Genomic DNA, 19,353 nt, shown 5'->3' with positions numbered 1-19,353 from the left:
CCCCTGGCCACATTCCCCACTTCCGCAGGGGAGCGGCACACCGCCGGCCGGCTCTCTCGGGGGCTGCACAGGTGTTCCCCTTAGATGTTCCCCTTAGATGTTCCTGGTGCATGCCGTCTCTCTCCTCCTTTATAGTCCTCCTCTGCCAATCCGTGCTCGGCTGCCCACACGCCGAGTACGCTGCTCTCCTCCAATCAGGAGCAAGTTCTACAGTTTATTGGCTGAACTGGAGGCAGCTGTGTAGAAACTGTTTTCTTCTCTCCCAGTGCCATATTGTGGGAGAGCAGAAGCATAGAATAAGTCTTAATTCCAGTAACTTAGTCTAGTCCGAGTTGCTCCCAGTTGCTCCCCACACTGCTGACCCAGCGCACGTCCCTGGGACAGTGCATGCCTGGCTGGCCACCTGCCCCGAGCCCCCAGCACCACAGGTCTGCAGCTGAGCGCCAAGGGTCACGTCTTGTGTGGCCTGGGCTTTCCCACGTGTTCAGACATACGTGTTCATGCGTGATACACGGAGGGGGCTTGCATTTCATTTGTCCGTGGTTTTTGCTCAGCACTGTGGAGGGATGCGCCTCCTCCTGCCTGTCACTGAGCACTGGGGGTCCTGCCACAGACGGCCCCGGGAGAGCCCCTTCCATCCCTGGGACCTGTGGGCACTGCTGCCCCTGCCCTCCCCCGCTGTGCCACTGGCCTGAGCTAAGCGAGGGACCGGGCAAGGGCTGAGCTGCTTTCCTCGTGCCCAGGCCAGCGTGCTGCAGCCCAGGGAGCCTGCGTCGCCAGCAGAGGGCCCAGGCCTGTGTCCTCCCGCAGGGGCACCATTCTGCTGTGACCCGAGCGTTTACAGTGTCTGACCTGTCCCAGGGTTACCTGCGAAGTGACCAGGGCTGCTGTGGGGCAGTCCTCCCTGAGCTGACAGGCGCGGGAGGTGGGGAAGAAGGCCGGGGGCCACAGGCACTCCCCGGGGCTCCCTGAGCCTGGGTGCGAGCTGCCTGCACACCCTTGCTTCCCGAGCCCCCAGGGTCTGTGGGTGGGTGGGGTGTGGCTAGCGTGGCTCCAGAGCTGCTTGCGGGAGGGTGCGGGGGCAGCTGTGGGGGGGCAGCCTGCAAGCTGCTGTGTGCGCTCTGCCTGCCCACTGGGCTGAACCCTCCCGTTCCTGTCTGTCCTCCCACCCTTGTTGGAGAGAAGCTGCAGAGGGGCTGCAGTGTGTCTGTCTGTCTGCAGGGGGCGTCTTAGTTCACCCTGCACCTCACAGAGGCTCCCTGTTGGGGGCAGAACAGCAGCCGGGAGGGAGTTCTGTGAGCAGCAGCAGGGAAGGGCACCCAGCCTCAGCACCACAGTGCCGCGGGGCCTGCTGCCTCTTGGTGGCTCTGCTTTCAAATAAATAAATAAATCTAAGAAAAACAGCGCATCCGTGGATTGGACTTGTGTGATGTCCATTGAAAGCAGAGCCACAGAGAGGCAGAGAGAGAGAGGTCTTCCATCCGCTGGTTCGCTCCCCCCCAGCCACAACAGCCGGAGCTGGGACGAAACAAAGCCAGCAGCCAGGAGATTCTTCTGGGTCTCCCACGTGGGTGCAGGGGCCCGAGCACTTGGGCCATCTTCCGCTGCTTTCCCAGGCCACAGCAGAGAGCTGGAGGGAAGTGGAGCAGCCGGGACTCAAACCGGTGCCCATATGGGATGCCGGCACTGCCGGTGGCAGCTTTACACGCTGCACTATAACGCCCACCCCTCTGTGCCTCTTGACTGCACAGATCCCTCTCTTGTCCGATCCCGTGGGTCTCAGATACTCGACCACAAGGTTCTCAGGAGGGGTCGGGGCAGGGGCACAGGCTGGGGCTGGTGGAGTCCCAGCGGCGGCTTCCTCAAGCGCGGAGCCCAGGGGGATGTCCAGAGCTAGAGCGACGTGGGTCAGGCTGGGAGCACGCCGCCCTCACTCGCTGGGGCTGCCCCTGCCTGGTAGCACTGGCCGAGCTCCTCTTTGCTCTGTTACACTCTGAAAAATGAAGCCGGCCCCTGCCTGGGGCCAGTCGGTGCCCGTGGCCTGTGGCCTATGGTTGTTGGGCTGGCACATGTCTGTCACATGTGCACATGCCGCACTGAGGGGCATGGCGCAGAGCCACCCACGCCGAGGGCACGACCGTCCTTCAGCTCAGGGACTGCGTGGGTCACGTCCTTGGAGGAGGTGTGGGGGTGTTCCCAGGTTTCTGTGCCACTTTCTGTGGTTAGTGGGAGTCACACCTGCACAGGTGGCCACACCTGCCTGAGCCTCAGTGGGCGCGGCCCGCTGTGCCAGGCACACCTGGGGTGGGTTGGGCCACGCGGTGGTGGGGAGGGACCTGGACGGAGGCTGCACGTCCAGTAGGGACAGTGACGCTCCCGAGCCTCCGCTGCCAGGGCACCCGCGCTCGCGGGCTGGGCACGAACGAGGCCCTGTCTGTGGTGGAGCGGGGCTGAACCCCAGCAACCCCACTGGGCCGTGCTCGCACATGGGGCCAGTCTGTCCAGGGCTTCATCACCAGCCTCTGGTGCCCAGCTGAGATAGGAGGGCACCCTTTTTTTTTTTTTTTTAAGATATATTCTTTGAAATGCAGAGTTATAGAAAGAGAGAGAGGGAGAGAGAGAAGTCTTCCATCCGCTGGTTCACTCCCCAGATGGCTGCAACAGCCGGGCTGCACCTGCTCAAAACCAGGAGCTTCATCTGGGCCCCTACCTGGGTGCAGGGCCCAAGCGCTCGGCCGTCTTCTGCAGCCTTCCCAGGTGCGCTGGCAGAGCTGGACTGAAGTGGAGCAGCCAGGACTTGACCTGGGGCCATGGAAGCTGTTAGGGTCACAGGAGGCGGTCTAACCAAGTGTGCCGGCGCGGAGGGAGCCCCTGAAAGTGGTGGGGCTAGGGACCTGTAGAAGGCAGCTGCCCCGTATTCGGGGACACTGGAACAGTGGCCACTTAGTTCCCACGGTTCCCGAGGCCGGAAGCCTGAGACCTGCGTGCCTGCAGCGTCGGCCTCCGGTGAGGGCCCCTCCTGGCTGCAGAGGTGTCCCCTCTCTCTGTCCCCTCTCTCTGTCCCCTCTCTCTGTGTCCCCTCTCTCTGTGTCCTCTCTCTCTGTCCTCTCTCTCTCTGTGTGTCCTCTCTCTGTCCCCTCTCTGTATCTTCTCTCTCTCTCTGTCCCATCTGTGTCCTTTCTCTGTCCCCTCTCTCTGTGTCCTCTCTCTGTCCCCTCTCTGTATCTTCTCTCTCTCTGTGTCCCGTCTGTGTCCCCTCTCTCTCTCTGTGTCCTCTCTCTCTCTCTGTCCCCTCTCTCTCTGTGTGTCCCCTCTCTCTCTGTGTCCTCTCTCTCTCTCTGTGTCCCCTCTCTCTCTCTGTCCCCTCTCTCTCTGTGTCCTCTCTCTCTCTCTGTGTCCTCTCTCTCTCTGTGTCCTCTCTCTCTCTCTGTGTCCCCTCTCTCTCTGTGTGTCCCCTCTCTCTCTGTGTCCCCTCTCTCTCTCTGTCCCCTCTCTCTCTCTGTCCCCTTCTCTGTGTCCCCTCCCGATGTCCTCAGTGGTGGGTTTCCTGGTCTCCTTGCAAGGATAATCCCATCATGAGAGCTCCGCCCTCAGGAGCTCCTCTGACCTTGGTCACCTGCCCAAGGCCCCACCTCCTAGCACACGGGGGTCAGGGCCTCCGCGGGAGAACTCGGGGCGCACACACACACACACACACACACACACACCCCGTCTATGGTGATGTTTACTATAAACAGGTGGGAGTTGAGAAAGGCCTCTGGGTACAGGGGGAGCTGCCTGTCCCTCTGCAGGGGGTCCCACAGCTGCCTGTCCCCTGCCCCGGGGGCTGGCCCTGACAGACAGAGGCCGAGGGAAGAACAGGGCCCCGGGACAGAGGGACAGTAACAATATGCTGTCCACAGGCCTGGGGGAGGGGCTCTGGCTGGAGCTGCCTCCTGCTCTGGTCCCCAGCCGGACACAGTTCAGGACTGCCAGGCCCCGACCCGCCACGGTGCCCTGCAGGCGCCCCGTCAGCCGCACAGAGCCTGGTTCCCTATCGCCGCCGTTCCTGGGTCCCATTTCTCCCCACTGCTGCGCTGCCTGCCCCTTGGGGTGGAGTCTCTGATCTTTCACCTTGGTCTTCAGGGCTCCACACACCCCTGCCCTCAGCCCTCGTCCTCTGTCCCCCTCCCCACCTCGCAGCCCCTGCTGCACCGTGACCAGGTGAGAGAGGCAGCTGCCTGAGGAAGCGCCGTGGTTGACGGCGGGGCCAGGCCATGCCCTGGAGGGGGTGTCCACGAGCTCGGAGGCAGCAGACAGCACTGGACCCTGAGCCAGCGCTAGACAGGACTCTTCAGACTTCCCAGGGGCCCCTCAGGCCCGCAGGCGCGGGTGGGTGGGATCAGGCCTGTGGCCCCTGGCCTAGAGAGCATAGCTGGAGTTGGGGTCCCCACTGGTGCCTCTCAAAGCCCGACATGGCTCAGAGCCTGAGTTTGCCCAGAGAGCAGCAGGCCTGGCCCCAGTCGGACGTCCGTCTGCAGCCCTCTTGTGGGCTCCCAGCCGGGGGTGGGGGAGGGGGAGCTCTTCCAGAGTGGAGCCGCCAGGCTGCCCTCCCAGCAGGAGGGGCCTGGGCCCCCCAGGGCAGCTCCTTCCATTCCCAGAATGGGGGGGGGGTGCTCAGAGCCCTCCCAGCCCCCACTGCACCTCCAGTGCACCTCGCTCTCTCAGGGCTTTCCAACCCTGGAGCTTGGAGACCCCCAGGGACAGGAGTCCTGGGATGGGAGGGAGGTGAGAAACAGCCCTGGGTCTGGGCAGGACTTGAGGCCTGAGGCTGAGGGGCCGCACCTACGACCCCTCCAGCAAGGCCCCTCCCTGCCTGATGAGACCCTAGGCTGGGGGACGGCGGGGCCACGCACCCCGCACTCCTCGTGTGGCATGAAGCTTTGAGGAGAGCTGAAGCCCGGCGCCGCTGTCCCGGGTGGGAGTCTGGCCGAGCTTCCCCTGGCAGAGTCCGCGCGGCCTGAGTCGCACCTGCAGTCTGGTTTCCCACTTGCAGCTGGCGGCAGCTGGCACGGTGGGACTGCCGCGTGAGGGGCAGGGGCTCCCGAGGCACCGGTGGGCAGGTAGGCTTGGGGTCCTGGTGTGGGGGGAGGGGCAGGATGTGGGCATAGCACAGGGAAGTGTCCTGTCCAGGAGCCGGGGCCGCCAGAGAGGTTGAGCCTGAGGGGACCCTGCCTGGTTCCCAGCAAGGGCCTGTGGGAGCCGGGCCCGAAACTGCCAGTGGGTAGGGCTCCCCGGGTGAGGGGAAGTGGTGTGGTGCCTCCAGCCTGCCCGGAGCACACGTGCCCACTCGCAGCAGAGTTACCCTGAGTGGCGGGGCTCAGACTGCCTGCCCTGGTTCCTGGGAACTCGGCCCCTTCCTCCTGGTGCCCCATCCATGCCCAGGCCCCTCTGTCCCGTGGCCTCCTGCTGTGGGGACTCCACCTCAGCAGCCTTGTGCCCCACCTGCCGCTGGACTGTCCCAGGCTGTCCCAGGAGATGGGGGCCTGGTGGGTCTAAGTCGAGGACGAGGTGCCTGAGGGAGGTGCTGGGCTCGTTCACGGCTTCCCAGGGGCGGGGACGCCATCTTTGGCACCTGGGGCCCCCACCCACTGACCCATCCTTCGAAGCCTGGCGTTTGTCCTTCCCGCCTTTGCCTGGCCGATCACCACCACAAGCCAGATGAGCCAGCTGGGGCGGCTGAGCGGCTGTCAGGAAATGGATGCGGCAGTGGCCACTGCCGTCCCTGTGTTGGTGACCCAGCGTGGTGGGCTCCTGGAGGGCACAGTGAAGGGGGAAGGGGCCGCCCCGTCAGCCTCAGCCGCCGTCCAGGCTGTGTCCTGTAGGTGGGCCTCTGGCCACACAGAACGGATCTGACCAGGTGACGAGGCCTCCCCAGACCCTCCTGCCTCTTCCCCTGTCACGTGGGTGGGCTGTCAGCTGGTCTCCCCACTGATGCCAGGCCTACGCCAGCACCCCAGAGGCTCCCTGAGGCTGTGCCGGGGGAGCCCTCAATGTGGACTGGTTGGAGCCAGGGATGTGTGCGGGCTACTGAGTGTCTCACCTGGGGACAGGTGGGCCTGTGCCAGGTGGAAGCTTCTCCTGGGGCTGGGAGGCCTTTCTGAGGCTCCCCGGGTCCTCGTCCACGCGCCCATCTCCCTTCTGCTGGGGTCTGTGTCCTGTGTGTGGCCTTAGGAGTGTGGCTGTCCCCACCCCAGCCAGGACGGTTGCCGTGCAGACATGTCCCTCGAGCTCCCTGCTATGGCCGTGCCTTCCTGGGAAAGGTCTGGGCCCACGGTCACTGTCTGCTCCTGCTGGAGGCCCCTGCTGGTGTAGCTGCCCCATGGCCCTGGGTGCTCGGCAGGTCTCTGGCATGGCCTGAGCCCCTGCAGAGGGGCATCCTGGGCCCTTCCACACCTGAGGCCCTGGCCCGGGGCTCCCTAGCCCCATCTGCGGCCCTGGCAAGCTGAGTTCTGCTTAGGGCCCGCTTGGGGGTGTGAGTGAGCATCAGGGCTGCTGTGGGCAGAGCAGGTGGGCCTTCCTGGGTCCCCTGAGAGCAAGAACAGGCGCTCCCGCTGCGAGGCAGAGCCCAGGGAGGAGCGGTGTCCCGTGGGCAGCAGGGGCCTGGGTGATTCTGGCCTGGCCCCCGCCTGCCCACCCCTTTGGGATCGTCCTGCTGCACTGTGCAGCTCCCAGCCCTGCCTGCAGAGGCCACCTCCATGGTAAGCAGAGAGGGACACCTCTGCCCCGCCCGCCTGCAGCCCTGCCAGCCCCCAAACCGGTGCCCAGCCTCTGAGCAATCGCGGCCAGCACTGTCTGGGGAAAAGTGACCCAGGACCCTCGCAGAGGGGAGGGCAGGGAGGGGGAGTGGGCCGGTGACCCCCACAGCGGCCTGGGATCCTGCTGGACCCTGGCAGCAGTGGAGCTGGGGCAGCCCCGGGAGAGGCCCGAGGGCCACGCCAGGAGCCCACGTGGTCTGCTGGTCTCTGCAGGACTGACCGGCTGGGCACGTTCACGCACAAGGAGTTCGAGCAGCTTGCCCCCGTGATGGACGGCTTCAGCCTCATGACCTACGACTACTCCACGTCGCAGCAGTGAGTGCACGTGCGGGGCCTCCACGAAGCTTCTGGCCAGCGCCCTGGCCTCCCGGGCGGACACCCTCCCGGCTGTGGGCCTGCCGCTCGCCACTGGTGGTCACCTCTGGAGGAAGCTGTGGCTCTGTGTCTCTCTCCTCTGCCTGTGAGAGGTGGTCTGGGGGCAGGGGCAGGGGGCTGCCCACCTCGGGGAGCTGTGAGAAACACGCAGGCGGTTGTCCGGGAGGAAGGAGGCTGGAAGGCCAGGGTGTGCTGACCCCTCCCCACCCCGTGTCCGGGCCTGGCCTGTGCTCCAGGGAGGGGGAGGCTGCTCAGTGAGCACCTTAGCCCAGGTGCAGCGGGAGGTGCCCGGGCCCCCCTGCTGGCTGCCTGGTCTCTGGGGAGAAGTGCCCTCTGAGGTGACAACCTCAGGGACCGGGGTCAGGTGCGGGGCTCCCTGCCTGCAGCCGAAATCCACTCCTTGTCGCTCCTGCAGGCCTGGCCCCAATGCCCCCCTGTCCTGGGTTCGAGCCTGTGTCCAGGTTCTGGACCCCAAGTCCATGTGGCGCAGCAAGATCCTTCTGGGGCTCAACTTCTACGGCATGGACTACGCGGCCTCGAAGGACGCCCGCGAGCCCGTCACTGGGCCCAGGTGAGCGCAGGGCTGGCCTCGCCGCGCTTGGGCTGGCGCGCTCCGGAAAAGCGGGGTGGGGTGGGGGCGTCCAGGTTCCGCCAGGCTCTGAACCTCAGGGTCGGAGACGAGCACTGGACGAGGGGCTCACGGTGTTGCTGTCCCCTGCACTGGCCCAGGGCTCCTTGTCCTCCGGCCGCCCCGCCCGGCCACGTGGCCCTGCTTCGCCGGGCGGCGCTCGCCTTGTGCCTGGGCCTCTGACGCTCCTGCAGGGCTCGCGCTGCACGGCGCTGCCGCCCGTCTTCCCACGGGCTGTGCTGTCGCCTGCTTTCCTCTGCGTTTTAAGAGTTAGGTGCTTGACAGAATTACAGAGGGAGAGGGAGTTGGTGGGGGGGGAGGGAGGAATCTTCCATCCACTAATTCCCGCCCCACAAGGCTGCGATGGCCGGGGCTGGGTCCAGCACGTGGGTGACGCACGGAAGGACTTGCGCTCTTGTCCACTGCCTGCCCCTGCAGATGGGGCGTCTCGGGGCCCTTCCCCATCTGAGGCGTGTTCGCGGGAGCTGGATTGGAGCGGAACGGCTGGGACTTGAACCGGCGCTCCTAGGGGATCTGGCTTTGCAGGCAGCAGCTTAACTCGCTGTGCCACAGTGCTGGCCCCGCACGTGATTTTCTATTCCTTCCTCTGTTTTTCTCCTCCTCTGGGGTCCTGTGGTGTGGCCTGTGGGGCTGTCACCCTGGGAACGGGCGCCAGCCGTCGTGAGTTTGCCGGGCTCGGCGCTGGGCCTTTGGCTTCCTCTGAGTCTTCGTGTCTTGCTCAGGGTGCGGTTGTGTCCCGCCTCCTGGGAGCAGCTTGAGCCACCGTTTCCCTGAGAGCCTGGTGCTCTTCGTGGGGTGGTCTTCAGAGTCTGGGACCCTGGGGGCTACTCACTTAGCTCAGCTTTGTGGGAACCTCGGGGGGTCCCCCAGGCCTGCTGTCTGTGAGGGCCGCTGCGCCCGTTGTCAGGGCGGTGAGCTGAGGCTCGGCCACCTGCCCCAGGTCGCTGGTGGTGGCCTGTGCTGGCCCCACCGTGGTGTCTCCCTGCGGGGGGGGGCTGGGGCATCAGGTGAGGAATGTGCTGGGCAGCTCTCCTGCCTGGTCTGAGGGAGCCCTCACGGCCGAGACTGCCCTCACGTCGGGCCGGCCATGCTCTGAGGTCAGGGGACAGAGGGAGGGCTGGCCATGGGGCAGACTTTCTCCCACTCCATGTCCACAGTCCTCTGTGTGCACGACTGGCTCTGGGGTCTGGGGTGCAGCACAGGCATGGGCCGCCTGCCCGTCTCCTGGGCCCTGGTGCTGGGTGTGCTGTGTCACTGAGCCTGGGCCTGATGTGGGCGGGGACGGGGGACGGTCTGCTGGCTGAGGAGGACCGGGGGATGTGGTGTGCATGGCACACGGGGCTGCAGTGGCCCGAGGCTCCTGGCTGCCGTTGCCCAGTGGGTCAGGGAGTCAGCTAGCAGCTGTGGTGCCGCGCTGGGAGACCTGGTGGGGCTGCCCGCAGGCCCCTCCCTTCCACCCCAGGGCCCCCGGTGTCCCTGCACCTCTGGGGCAGTGGGTGCTGAGATGGAGGCCGGGTCAGTCCCTGGGTGTTCAGCCCAGGACCCTGCAGCACACAGTGAGGTGCCGGGTGCCCGTCCGCCCCAGTCAGCACTGCTCAGCCCTCTGCTGCACCCCCCCTTCCACAGCCATTCTCTCTCCTGGGATCTCGGGAAGGTCCCCCTGCTGCCCCCTCCCACGTCCCTGAAATGGCGCCTGGCTCAGGGGGGTGGACGGGGCTGTTGTCCGCAGGATGCCTGGCCACGCGCCTGCTGATGCCAGCACAGCGCGGAGGACGCTTCCTCCTGCCGCAGAGGGAGCATTTCCCAGCCCAGAGCCAGGCGCCCCCGTCGGCCTTTGGAAGTCTGCCTTCGAGTTACCATCCGTGCATGCGCTCGGGCAGGCGGCCACGTCACGCGTCCTGGGGGGCTGAGAGCTGGAGGCCACGTCCAGGTGTGCGGGACTGGCTGCTCCCGGGACCTCCGTCCGGGCAGCAGGTGCTCACGGGGTCACCCCTGGATGTCCACGTGCTCATTCTTCTCAGAGGCTCCCTGGCTATGTGGTCAGGGCCCCATGGCCTCCTTTCACCTTAGTCACCTCCGTGGCTTCTGCCTCCAAGTGCGATGCGTGTGAAGACACTAGGGCGGAGTGGGGCACCCTTGTCCCGCCAGGAGCCCTTGGGCACTGTTAGCATCCGCTGCAGATTGATTGGATCGCGAGTCCTGCTTGCTGTTGCCTCTTTGGGGCCAGAAGAAATGGTCTCATACGTTCCCCAGCCCTGTCCTGGGGTTGGGGGACACGGCTCAGCCCCGGCACCCGCCATGGGGGGAGGAGCTGTGATGCGGGGAACACGGCCGCGCAGCAGCTGAAGTTCAGTTGTTGAAGCCTCCGCCCCCTCCCCAGGTCAGCCGCACAGCGCACGGCTTGGCCGGCCCGCCCCCGGGTGCTCAGTGCTCATCTGTTCTGAGGAGGGGCTGGGGCTGGGGGTCAGGGAGTTGTGACGGTGAAGGCATGCGTGAATCTGGCTGCACGGACCTGTGCACCGTGTGTTCGTGCGTGTATGCACGTGCAGGTGACCACATGGGCCGCCTCAGGCCTCCTCCACAGCCCTGCCCTGATAGGATTCTGGATGCCCCCAGCCAGGGAGGGGAGCCACTGCTGTCCTGCCTCACCTCCCAGCCGGCCCTCCTCTCCCATCAGCTCCTTGCCAGGGGTGCAGGGGAGGGCCCTGGGCCCAGGAGGTTCAGGCCTGGACCCAGACCCACAGGAGGGAGCAGTGGGCAGAGTGGAGCTCACTGGGTGGCCAGCAGCTCTGCCCTGTCTGACTGCAGTGGGCACTGCCCACCGCCTCACCTCGGTCAGGACAGCAGCGCAGACGCCAGCTCAGCAGAGTGGCCTCCCATGAGGCCGGAGACTCACGTGTCCACTCCTGTGGCCGCAGAGCTGAGCAGGAAGTGCTGACAGCAAGGCTGTGTCTCCTCCCTCAAGGGCACAGCAGGGGCATGCACCCGCTGTGTTCTGTGCCACTGTGGCTAGTCCTGCAGCCACAGGGACCGAGGGGACACATGGGGATGACAGGGAAGGCGCCCACAGCCGCCAGAGTCCTCGCAGGATGGCCCTGGCTCAGAGCCATGCTGGCTTTCCCTCCTTGAGTGGGCCATGCTCCCTGAATGTCTGAGGGGAGGAGGAGCCGCGCCCGGGGCCACGCACTCGCCCCCAGGCCAGAGGTCCTTAGAATGTTCATCCTGATGGCCCAGGGACGTCCGCCCCCACCAACCCACTGTCCCCCGAGGCGCGTGAGGTTAGAACTGCTTGCTCTCTTTCCCTTTTTTTCTTTTCTTTTCTTCTTCTTTTTTTTTTTTTTTTATATTTATTTGAAAGGCATTTATACAGAGAAAGAGAGAGTCGTCTTCCGTCCACTGATTCACTCCCCAGATGGTTGCAATGGGCAGGGCTGGGCCAGGCAGGAGCCAGGAGCTTCGTCCCGGTCTCCAGCAGGGTGGTAGCAGGGACCCAGCACTGGGCCGTCTTCCGCTGCCTCCCCAGGTGCATTAACAGGGCTGGGTCGGCAGCACCGCCGTGGGGCTCAGCTTCGCAGCACCATGGGTGCCGGTGTCGCCCGCGCGGCCGCGCCCGCACCGCACGCCTGCCCCTCCCCTCGCTTGTGTTGGTGCCGGATCTGCTTTTCTCTCCAGCGTCTCCCTCGAGGGCCACAGCTGTCCTGCTGGGGTGTGGCCGGATCCCACACCTGGACGTGAGGGCCCCACAGAGAGGGTCTCGGAGACCTGGGAGGCCCCAGCGTCAGCTGCATCCCCCTGCCTAGAGAGGGCTTGGCCTGAGGATGGGTGAGGGTCCCAAGTGCCTACAGGCAACCCAGGGGCTGACTGGAGCCCTAGGGTCCCAGACAGGGCTTCTCCCTGCACAGCCTGCACCCACAGCCGGCCCAGACTAGCGGTCTTGAGCCTGGCCCTGTGAAGCAAGCGCAGGGCACTGTCCACTCACTGTGGTAACCAGGCCCCTCGGCCCCCAAGGCCTCTCTGCAGCTGGGTTCTCCTTGTTGGGGTCTCATGAGCGAGAAGAGTCCAGTGCCCTGCTCGTGCGAGCCCAGAGCTCCGTGGCACTGCCTCGGCTACGGGTGCGTACGTTTGGTCCAGGTTAGTGGTGCAGCGGCCTCTTGGGCAGCTTGGCGGGCAGCAGCGTTGGCCCCAGTGTGTAAGTGGTGGCGATGGGGCAAGGAGCCAAGCACACGTGAGGCAGGGAGACCGACCCCCAAACCTGGGTCCGCTTGCCCGAGGCGCAGAAGCCCGCGCTGACTTCCGGTGCTGGAAGAGGGAGGTTCCTGTTCCTGCCTCCCCAGGGTCAGAGGTGAGGGGTCTCATGGGTGCCGTGGGGGGGTGACAGGTGCATGTCCAGGTCCCTCGCTGGTCAGCGGTGCTTCTGGCCCTCCTTTGGTTGGCGATACTGTGTCCTGTTCATTCTCCCCCCTCCCCCTTCCCTCCCCTTCCTTCCCCCCTCCCCCTCCCTTCCCCCTCCCTTCCCTCCCTCCCTCCCTCGGACACCCACAGTCCCCCCCCAGCTCTCAGAATGAAGTTGCCTTGGGGGCCTGGCCAGCCAGCCTTTCCCAGGGCTATCTGCTGTCCCTCTCGGCCTCCAGCGCTGGAGCCTGGGCCCATCCAGGGTTGAGCACGGTCAGCCACCTCGCCATCTGCTCAGCGCAGGCAGAGCCGGACCCCTGTGGTGCAGAAAGCCGCCGGCTCACTCAGGCCAGTGGCCGCGCTGTGTTCAGCCTGTGCCAGCCAGGCCAGCCATCTGTGCCTGCCCGAGGGGGCTCTGCGAAGCAGTGTTCACTGGTCGTGACCATGACCGTGGGCAGGGTTCCCCAGGTCACGGCCAGGTCACGGCCCATCTCTAACGCAGTCTGGGCAGTGGGGAACATCCCGGAAGGGACTGCATCAGGCCTGACCTGGTTCCCTCCATTCCTGGGATGTGTGTCCCTCGCACGTGGGACTGGGTGCTGATCTGTGGACACCTGTGGCTGCCCCACTGCCCTGGTGGGCCCAGACGTCCCTCCTGCCCAGAGGCTCTGCCCAGGCCTCAGCAGGGCCCCCTCCAGAGGAGAGATGGCTGGGGGGAGGAGACGCCGAGGAGGCCAGAGAGGCAGCTCTCGGCAGTGCCCCAACCCAGGGGCTGTTGGGGACACATGGCCCCAGCCCTCTGTGGAGGCCCCCGTGGGAGGCACTGGTCTCTGCAGTGTATCTGTGGCCCTGCTGGCACTGCTGGGGCCGACACTGTCCTTGACCTGGCCTCCTTACCTCCTGCTATGGAGATGGCTGGGCGAGGGGCCTGGGTCTCACCAGAGGGGCTCCAGCCCTGCAGAACTCTGTTTGCAGCACCAGCCAGGCGTTTGCCGGGCCTGCACACTCATCAGCCTGCCTCCTTGGCCTGCGCCCCGCCCACCCTCCCGGCTCTGCCTCCCCGGCCCGGCCTCCCCGGAGTGCCCCCGTTGCCCAGCCTTTCCGATGGGCCGGGGCCTGCAGCTGCCTCCTTTCCTGCCGCTGGCAGCCCCTGGCCTTGGCTGCCTCCTGGCCAGGGACAGAACTGAAGGGACAGCGTCTTCTAGAGGGCTGTGCTCCTCACGAAGCCGCTGTGTGTCGTCCGCCTGGGGCCGCGGGCCCTGGCCTTGTCTCCGTCCTCCCCCAGCACGGTCCCTTGGTCCGTCCTGCCCCTGTGGGATGTGGTGTTTCTGCTGTCCTGTCCAGAGCATTTTCTGCCTTGTGTCCCGGTCCCTGCTCACCTGTGCTTTGAAGGGTTCCCCTCGCTGGCGCCTTCAAGGTGGACACGAGTGTATCTTGTCTGAATCCCTGTGGGCCGGCTTTGTCCCACTGCTCTGCCCCAAGGTGCAAGTCCCAGGTTCCAGAGAGAGCTGTGTCCATCCTGCCTTGTGGCCCCCGCCTGTGCAGCCACGGGACTCCTCCCACGGTGCCCCACAGGGAAGGGACCACACACTCCTGGTGTGCCTGGGACCTCAGGTCATCCTAGGCATTTCACCCTGACAGGAGCAGCCGGGGCTCGGAGTGGCCATGCTGGTCCCTGGTGCAGCTGACCCCGCACACACTCTGGGCCCCCTGCTCACTCCCCCTCTCCCAGTGTACCTGCAGGTGGCGCCTGCTGGCTGCCCCAGGACCCAAGGTCTTTCCTAGTGGGCAGTGGCACCTGTCACTGGTGGGACAGAGCCAGGAAGCGTGTGGAAGCCTCCGGCCCTGGTCCTTGAGCTCACTCCTGGTTGGTCCAGGGGGCACAGGTGGTGGCCTCAGGTGCCCTGCACTGTTCCTATCTGCTGACTGCCTCTGTCCCCTGGGAAAAAGCTCTGACAAGGCACAGCGCTGCCCCTTGGCGTGGGTGAGGCGCAGGTGTGTGGCCGTCACCCCGCCCGCCCCACGTTTCCTCCATCCCTGTCGGCCTGGAGTGAGGGAGGGCTCTTCACACCTCTCCCTGCTGAGATCCCGGCGCCACCCCCTACCCCGCCTGGCTCCGTCCACGCTGGCTCTGCAGGTGGGTCGAGATGCCGTAGAATATCTGGGCTCTGCTCTGGCCCAGCCCTGCTCCTCAGGAGACCATTTGAGCAGAGCAAGGGTCGAGGTGGCCATCTGCTGCCACCAGCGCCCCACGTGCGGCATCTGACACTGGCCTCAGGCCACGTCCTCCAGAGCCGCCATGTGGCTCGGCTGCCAGGTGAGGGCCCCTGCTTCCGGGCTCTCAGGACGCCTGCCGCCTGCTGGGCCGAGGCTGTCACGCCCGCCCACTGCCGTCCCAGGGCATCCTGAGCCCGGGTGCTCGGGCCAGCTCGGCAGCAGTGGCTTCTGCTGGGAGAGCGCCCACCGCAGGCCAGTCCAGGTGGCCCTCCCGGCTGGTGTGCCTGGTTGCGGGGCGTGGCTCAGGGCTGGCGTCTCCACCTCCCCTGGGTTCCTGTGTCCTGTCTGCCTTTTTAGCCTGGGCCAGGCCCCATCCCTGGTTCCTGCCTTTGTCCCACGAAGCTTCAGGCTGCTGTCCCCACAGCGATCGCCAGAGCCCTGGGGGCCGGGAGCCCTGCTCTGCGGCGGTCGCTGTGCTTGGCGTCTCTGTTCTGGTCTCCCTGACGCACTCCTTGGCCCTTGCGCTCCGGGACGGTCACTTCCTGGAGGGCACAGCTCGTGGACCTGAACGCCGGGGGCCTTCATCACCCGCAGCAGCAGTCGCCCCGCACCCCCCTCCCCAGCTCTGCCTGTGCCGAGTGCCGGCCGCACCTGCAGTTCTAGGGGAGGGTGTGCTCGGTTATTGGCAGGGAGCCCCGTGCCCGAGTGCCCCTCTGGCTGCCTGGGGCGCCCTACTGGCAGCTTCCTCCCAGCAGCCCCTGCTCCCATGGAGGCACGTGCGGCCCTTGCTGCTCCCCAGGGTCGTGCTCAGGCCCTGGGGGGGAGGGGTCCAGGCCCAGGCCTTGTGTGCCTGGAGTTGGGGGTGCTGCTGGGCGGGAAAGCACCAGTCTGGGCGGCCGCCCCTGCTCCGCTGGGCGTCGTCTATCCCGTGGCCTCCTGCAGACTGCCCGCCCTCACCATGTTCCTGTGTGGGGCCTGGAGGAAGGGTGAGCAGGAGCCCCGCCAGGGTCCCTTCCCAAGTTCCGGGAGCAGGCTCGCCCCGCCCAGCCCAGGGCCCGTGTGTGGTGAGCAGTCCATGGGGTCTGCACTCTGGTTGTGTCTGCCCCCAGCGAGGGACCCGGCACCCATGGGAGTCCTGGCTGACACCCAAGCCTCAGCTCCAGGAGGCAGTGGATTCTGAGGAGGCGATACACGCCCGGGAGGAAGCCTGAGTGTGCGTGTGGCCAGAGCTCCCCACGGGGCCGGGGTCATCTGCCCCCACCCTGCAAGGCTCAGGTTCCTCTCACAGAGCCATTAGCGGTCATCAGATCTGCCCAGCACCTTCAGGTGGTCAGAGCCGGCGCTGGGCCAGGGCTGTCCCCTGGGCACCTGTGGCAGGGTCTGGTCTGCAGGGGCTTGTGGAAGGGACCAGGAAGGTCTGGGATGGGCGCAGAGAGAGAGCAGGGCTGTGGCACCTCGGTGGCTGCAGCCTAAGCAGAAACTGCCACGGAACCATGCGTGGTCACTGACAGGGTGGACACGGGGCCGTGCGTGGTCACTCACAGGGTAGATGTGGGGCTGTGTGTGGTCGCTGACAGTGGATATGGGGCCGTGTGTGGTCACTGACAAGGGTGGATGTGGAGTCGTGCATGGTCACCCACAGGGTAGACATGGGTCTGTGCATGGTCACTGACAGTGGACATAGAGCCGTGTGTGGTCACTGACAGGGTGGACGTGGGGCCATGTGTGGTCACTGACAGTGGATATGGGGCCGTGTGTGGTCACCGACAGGGTGGACACGAGGCCGTGCGTGGTCACTGACAGGGTGGTCGTGGGGCCGTGTGTGGTCACTGACGGTGGACGTGGGGCCGTGCGTGGTCACTGACGGTGGACGTGGGGCCGTGCGTGGCCAGTGACAAGCCGCAGCTCACGCTCCGGGCCCCGTGCAGCGCCGGTCTTGGTGCTGGGCAGCGGGGTGCCCTTGTCCTGCACTAGCCCTTCCAGCACTGGGCCCCACTGCTGCCCCTTCCCCAGCTCTCCCAGACCCCCCAGCGTCCTGGCTGGCCGGGCCTGCACGTGCCCACTGGGACGTTCCTGGGCCAGGGATGTCGGTGCAGCAGCCGCAGGCTGGCTCATGACGGGCACGTGGGGGCAGGGCCGCTTGGCGCAGGAAGCTGGTGCTGTCGCTTGCCCGCCTGTGCCTTGTCGGGGGCTGGGAGGCCCTGATGCCGCAGAGCGGCCCCGAGCCAGGGCTTCCCGCAGGCCGTGCTGCCCTCGGGCGTTGCTGGACAAGGTGTCCGCTGCTCTGGTCTGGAAGAGGCCCGGGGGTGGGGCGCTGCCGCCTGGCTCAGGACAAAGGCCCTCCCTGTTCTGGAGCCTGAGGTCCTGCACCCCGGGGTCCCCACAGTGAGGGGACCGGCTCTGTGCTGCAGGTGTCAGTCCTGGCTGGTCCTGGCCGCCCACCAAGCCACCTGTCCACGCTGCCGACTCCACGGCCCCCGACACTGGTCTCACACATGCAGTGAGACGGGTGAGGGCTTGGGTCCCCCACAAACCTCTGGAAGCCTCAGCCCTGGCCAGCACCTGGGGACTCTGAAATCAGGCCCCTGGAGCTGAATGGGGCTGCGGGGTCCACGGCAGGGGTCCAGCCTCTGGCGGCTGGAAACCGCCGCCCCCACACCTGGGCCCGCGGCAGGGCCCGAGCAGCCTGGTCTCTCCAGCTGACCGCTCTCACTGGGCTCTGAGGAGAGTGTGTCCAGCGGCCACCCTAGGTCGGGCCATTATCGGGAGGACTCGGGGTGACTTCTCCCGAGGTTCTGCCTCCGGGGGTGCGAGGTAGGGCCTGGGGAGACTGTGGCTCCAGTTCCTGCCGATGGCCCCACCCACAGCCTCGCCTCGGCCCCTCCCAGGTACATCCAGACCCTGAAGGACCACAAGCCGCGGCTGGTGTGGGACAGCCAGGCCGCAGAGCACGCCTTCGAGTACAAGAAGTGAGTGGGACGTGGGCGAGGGGGCGGTGGCTGGGCAGAGGCACTGCAGGGGGGCCTGGGCGGGCGGAGGCACAGGGCAGCCGTGGGTCCTTCTGTCTTCCAGGAGCCGAGGTGGGAGGCACGTCGTCTTCTACCCCACCCTGCAGGTGAGTGCCGTGGTGCCCACCGGGGACCCTCGCCCTCCGTGGGGCAGTGGGAATGCACCCCGCGGCCCTGGAGTCTAGGCCGCCATCCCTCACCTCTGTCTGCCCACAGTCTCTGCAGGTGCGGCTGGAGCTGGCCAGGGAGCTGGGCGTCGGGGTCTCCATCTGGGAGCTGGGTCAGGGTCTGGACTACTTCTACGACCTGCTCTAGGCAGGCAGGTGCGCGCTGCTAAGCTGTGGAACGACTGGGTGTGCAATACAGGCTGTGCTGTGTGCTGTGCACTGTGACACGTCTGTGGCTGCGACACCGCACCTCAGGGCCCCACCCCCACAGGGACCCACCCAGCCCGCAGCCCCCCTCACGGGCCCCGCCCACCCCACCCCAGGCTCAGCTTTGCTTCCTGTGGCTTGGGGTCGCATGGGGGTTGGAAGCTTTGGAACAATCCCAGGCTCCACACCTGGACTCCAGGGGCCCCATGTGAACCCAGGAGCTGGTGAGAGCAGAGCTGAGGCCCCTCTCACCCATCACAAACCTCCTGGCCTCAGGCACAGGTGTGTGCAGGTGCCAGACACCTGACAGCCACAGAAACGGCCCCAGGAAGGCCAGCATGGCGGGGGTGGGGGGTCACACAGGACGTTGGGGCCGAGACCCCAGCACAGCTCTGCCTGGTCCCAGCGCAGAACAGAGCAAGGGGCTGAGCCTGGGGCAGGGGTCAGCCCCGGTGACAGCCCGGGGCAGGTGCCCGGAGCTTCTGTCCACCCGCTGCTACCCCCATGCAGTGGCTGCGGCCGCAGGCCAAGCTCTACACCCTGAGAAACAGCTGGGACTTCTGTGTCGCGAGGCGAGGGATGGCTGACCCTCGCTGCCCCCCATCCTCCTCACCCCTGGCCCTCTGCAGTCCGCGGACCATGAAGCCCCTAGGTCCTGGGTCCCGGGCTGGGGGGCAGGGCTCTCAGCCCACTCCCCGAGGGGATGGAAGTGGGAGAGGCTTTTAGGGGGGCTCTAGTCGGGGCCTGGCTGGCGAGCTAATAGCTGTGCCAGGTGGGGAGGAACCGTAGGGCAGGACAGGCCATGACAACCCCCCCTTCCCGGTCCTGCAGGGCCCAAGGGCCGCGCTGGCCCCGCTGGTTTGGGGGTCGGGGACTGGGATGAAGCCTCGCAGGTGCCAGGTGGGGCAGCGCCGGGTTAAACAGGAAGATGGGGGTGCGGCTGGGGCCGGAGCACTGGCCAGTCCATCTCCCTGGGGAGCTCAGCCCCCTCCCGCAGGCGGGGGGCAGGGGCAGGGGAGGCCACCGCACCCAGCACACTGGTGCCGAGGGCGGCAGAGCAGGACGTCCACATCCGTGTGGTGGGGGAAGCAGAGGGCAGCCTCCTCCAGGGGATGCCCCAGGCACGTGGGCCGAGGGGACTCCGCTGGGAGTGGCCGAGCCCTGGAGGGCCCTGTGGGAGGGGGAGGCCCTGGGTTCTGGGGCAGTCGCCGAAGGGCATGGAGAGGCTCACAGCTGGCAGATGGGGGCTCCGGGGTCTGGCCAGGGGCACCTGCACCCAGGAAAACGGGGCTGAGCGAGCCATGGGACCCTGCCCCCGGCTTCCTCCCGGGAAGGGCACTGCCCTGACACTGGGTCTGGCGCGTTACCAGAGATCTCTGGGGTCCTCTGGCCCCCTGGGGTCAGCAGGCCGTGTCTGAGCCTCCCTGGCTCGCAGGGTGACGATCTGAGGGGGACCCCAGGGGCGGCAGGAATGGGGACGGCTGGAGCTCGAGCCCATGGGGTGCACCTGAGCTAACAGGGCTCGTGGGAAGGGTGGGAGG

At 66.5% G+C, this 19,353-nt stretch overlaps 1 protein-coding gene across 5 annotated transcripts in view; it reads left to right on the top strand.

The window, feature by feature from the left end:
* Positions 1-17,822, top strand: part of CHID1 (chitinase domain containing 1) — a 32,397-nt gene extending 14,575 nt beyond the window's left edge. For 3 of the 5 annotated variants that reach the window (XM_070056504.2, XM_070056537.2, XM_070056573.2), the window contains 5 exons: positions 7,011-7,112; positions 7,588-7,743; positions 17,319-17,399; positions 17,503-17,545; positions 17,655-17,822. In XM_070056504.2, the coding sequence (XP_069912605.1) occupies positions 7,011-7,112; positions 7,588-7,743; positions 17,319-17,399; positions 17,503-17,545; positions 17,655-17,753 (481 nt within the window). In that variant the 3' untranslated portion in view covers positions 17,754-17,822. Of the gene's footprint in view, positions 1-7,010; positions 7,258-7,587; positions 7,744-17,318; positions 17,400-17,502; positions 17,546-17,654 lie in introns of all 5 variants that reach the window. The other 2 variants (XR_016217741.1, XR_016217751.1) reach the window with 1 other exon arrangement.
* Positions 17,823-19,353: the final 1,531 nt, after the last annotated feature.

Source organism: Oryctolagus cuniculus, chromosome 1 (genome assembly GCF_051225735.1).
Source record: "Oryctolagus cuniculus isolate XC-2025 breed Fujian yellow rabbit chromosome 1, ASM5122573v1, whole genome shotgun sequence".
NCBI classification, from domain to species: domain Eukaryota; kingdom Metazoa; phylum Chordata; class Mammalia; order Lagomorpha; family Leporidae; genus Oryctolagus; species Oryctolagus cuniculus.
Note: the sequence above shows the minus strand (reverse complement) of the source record. Positions and strands in the feature narration are given on the sequence as shown.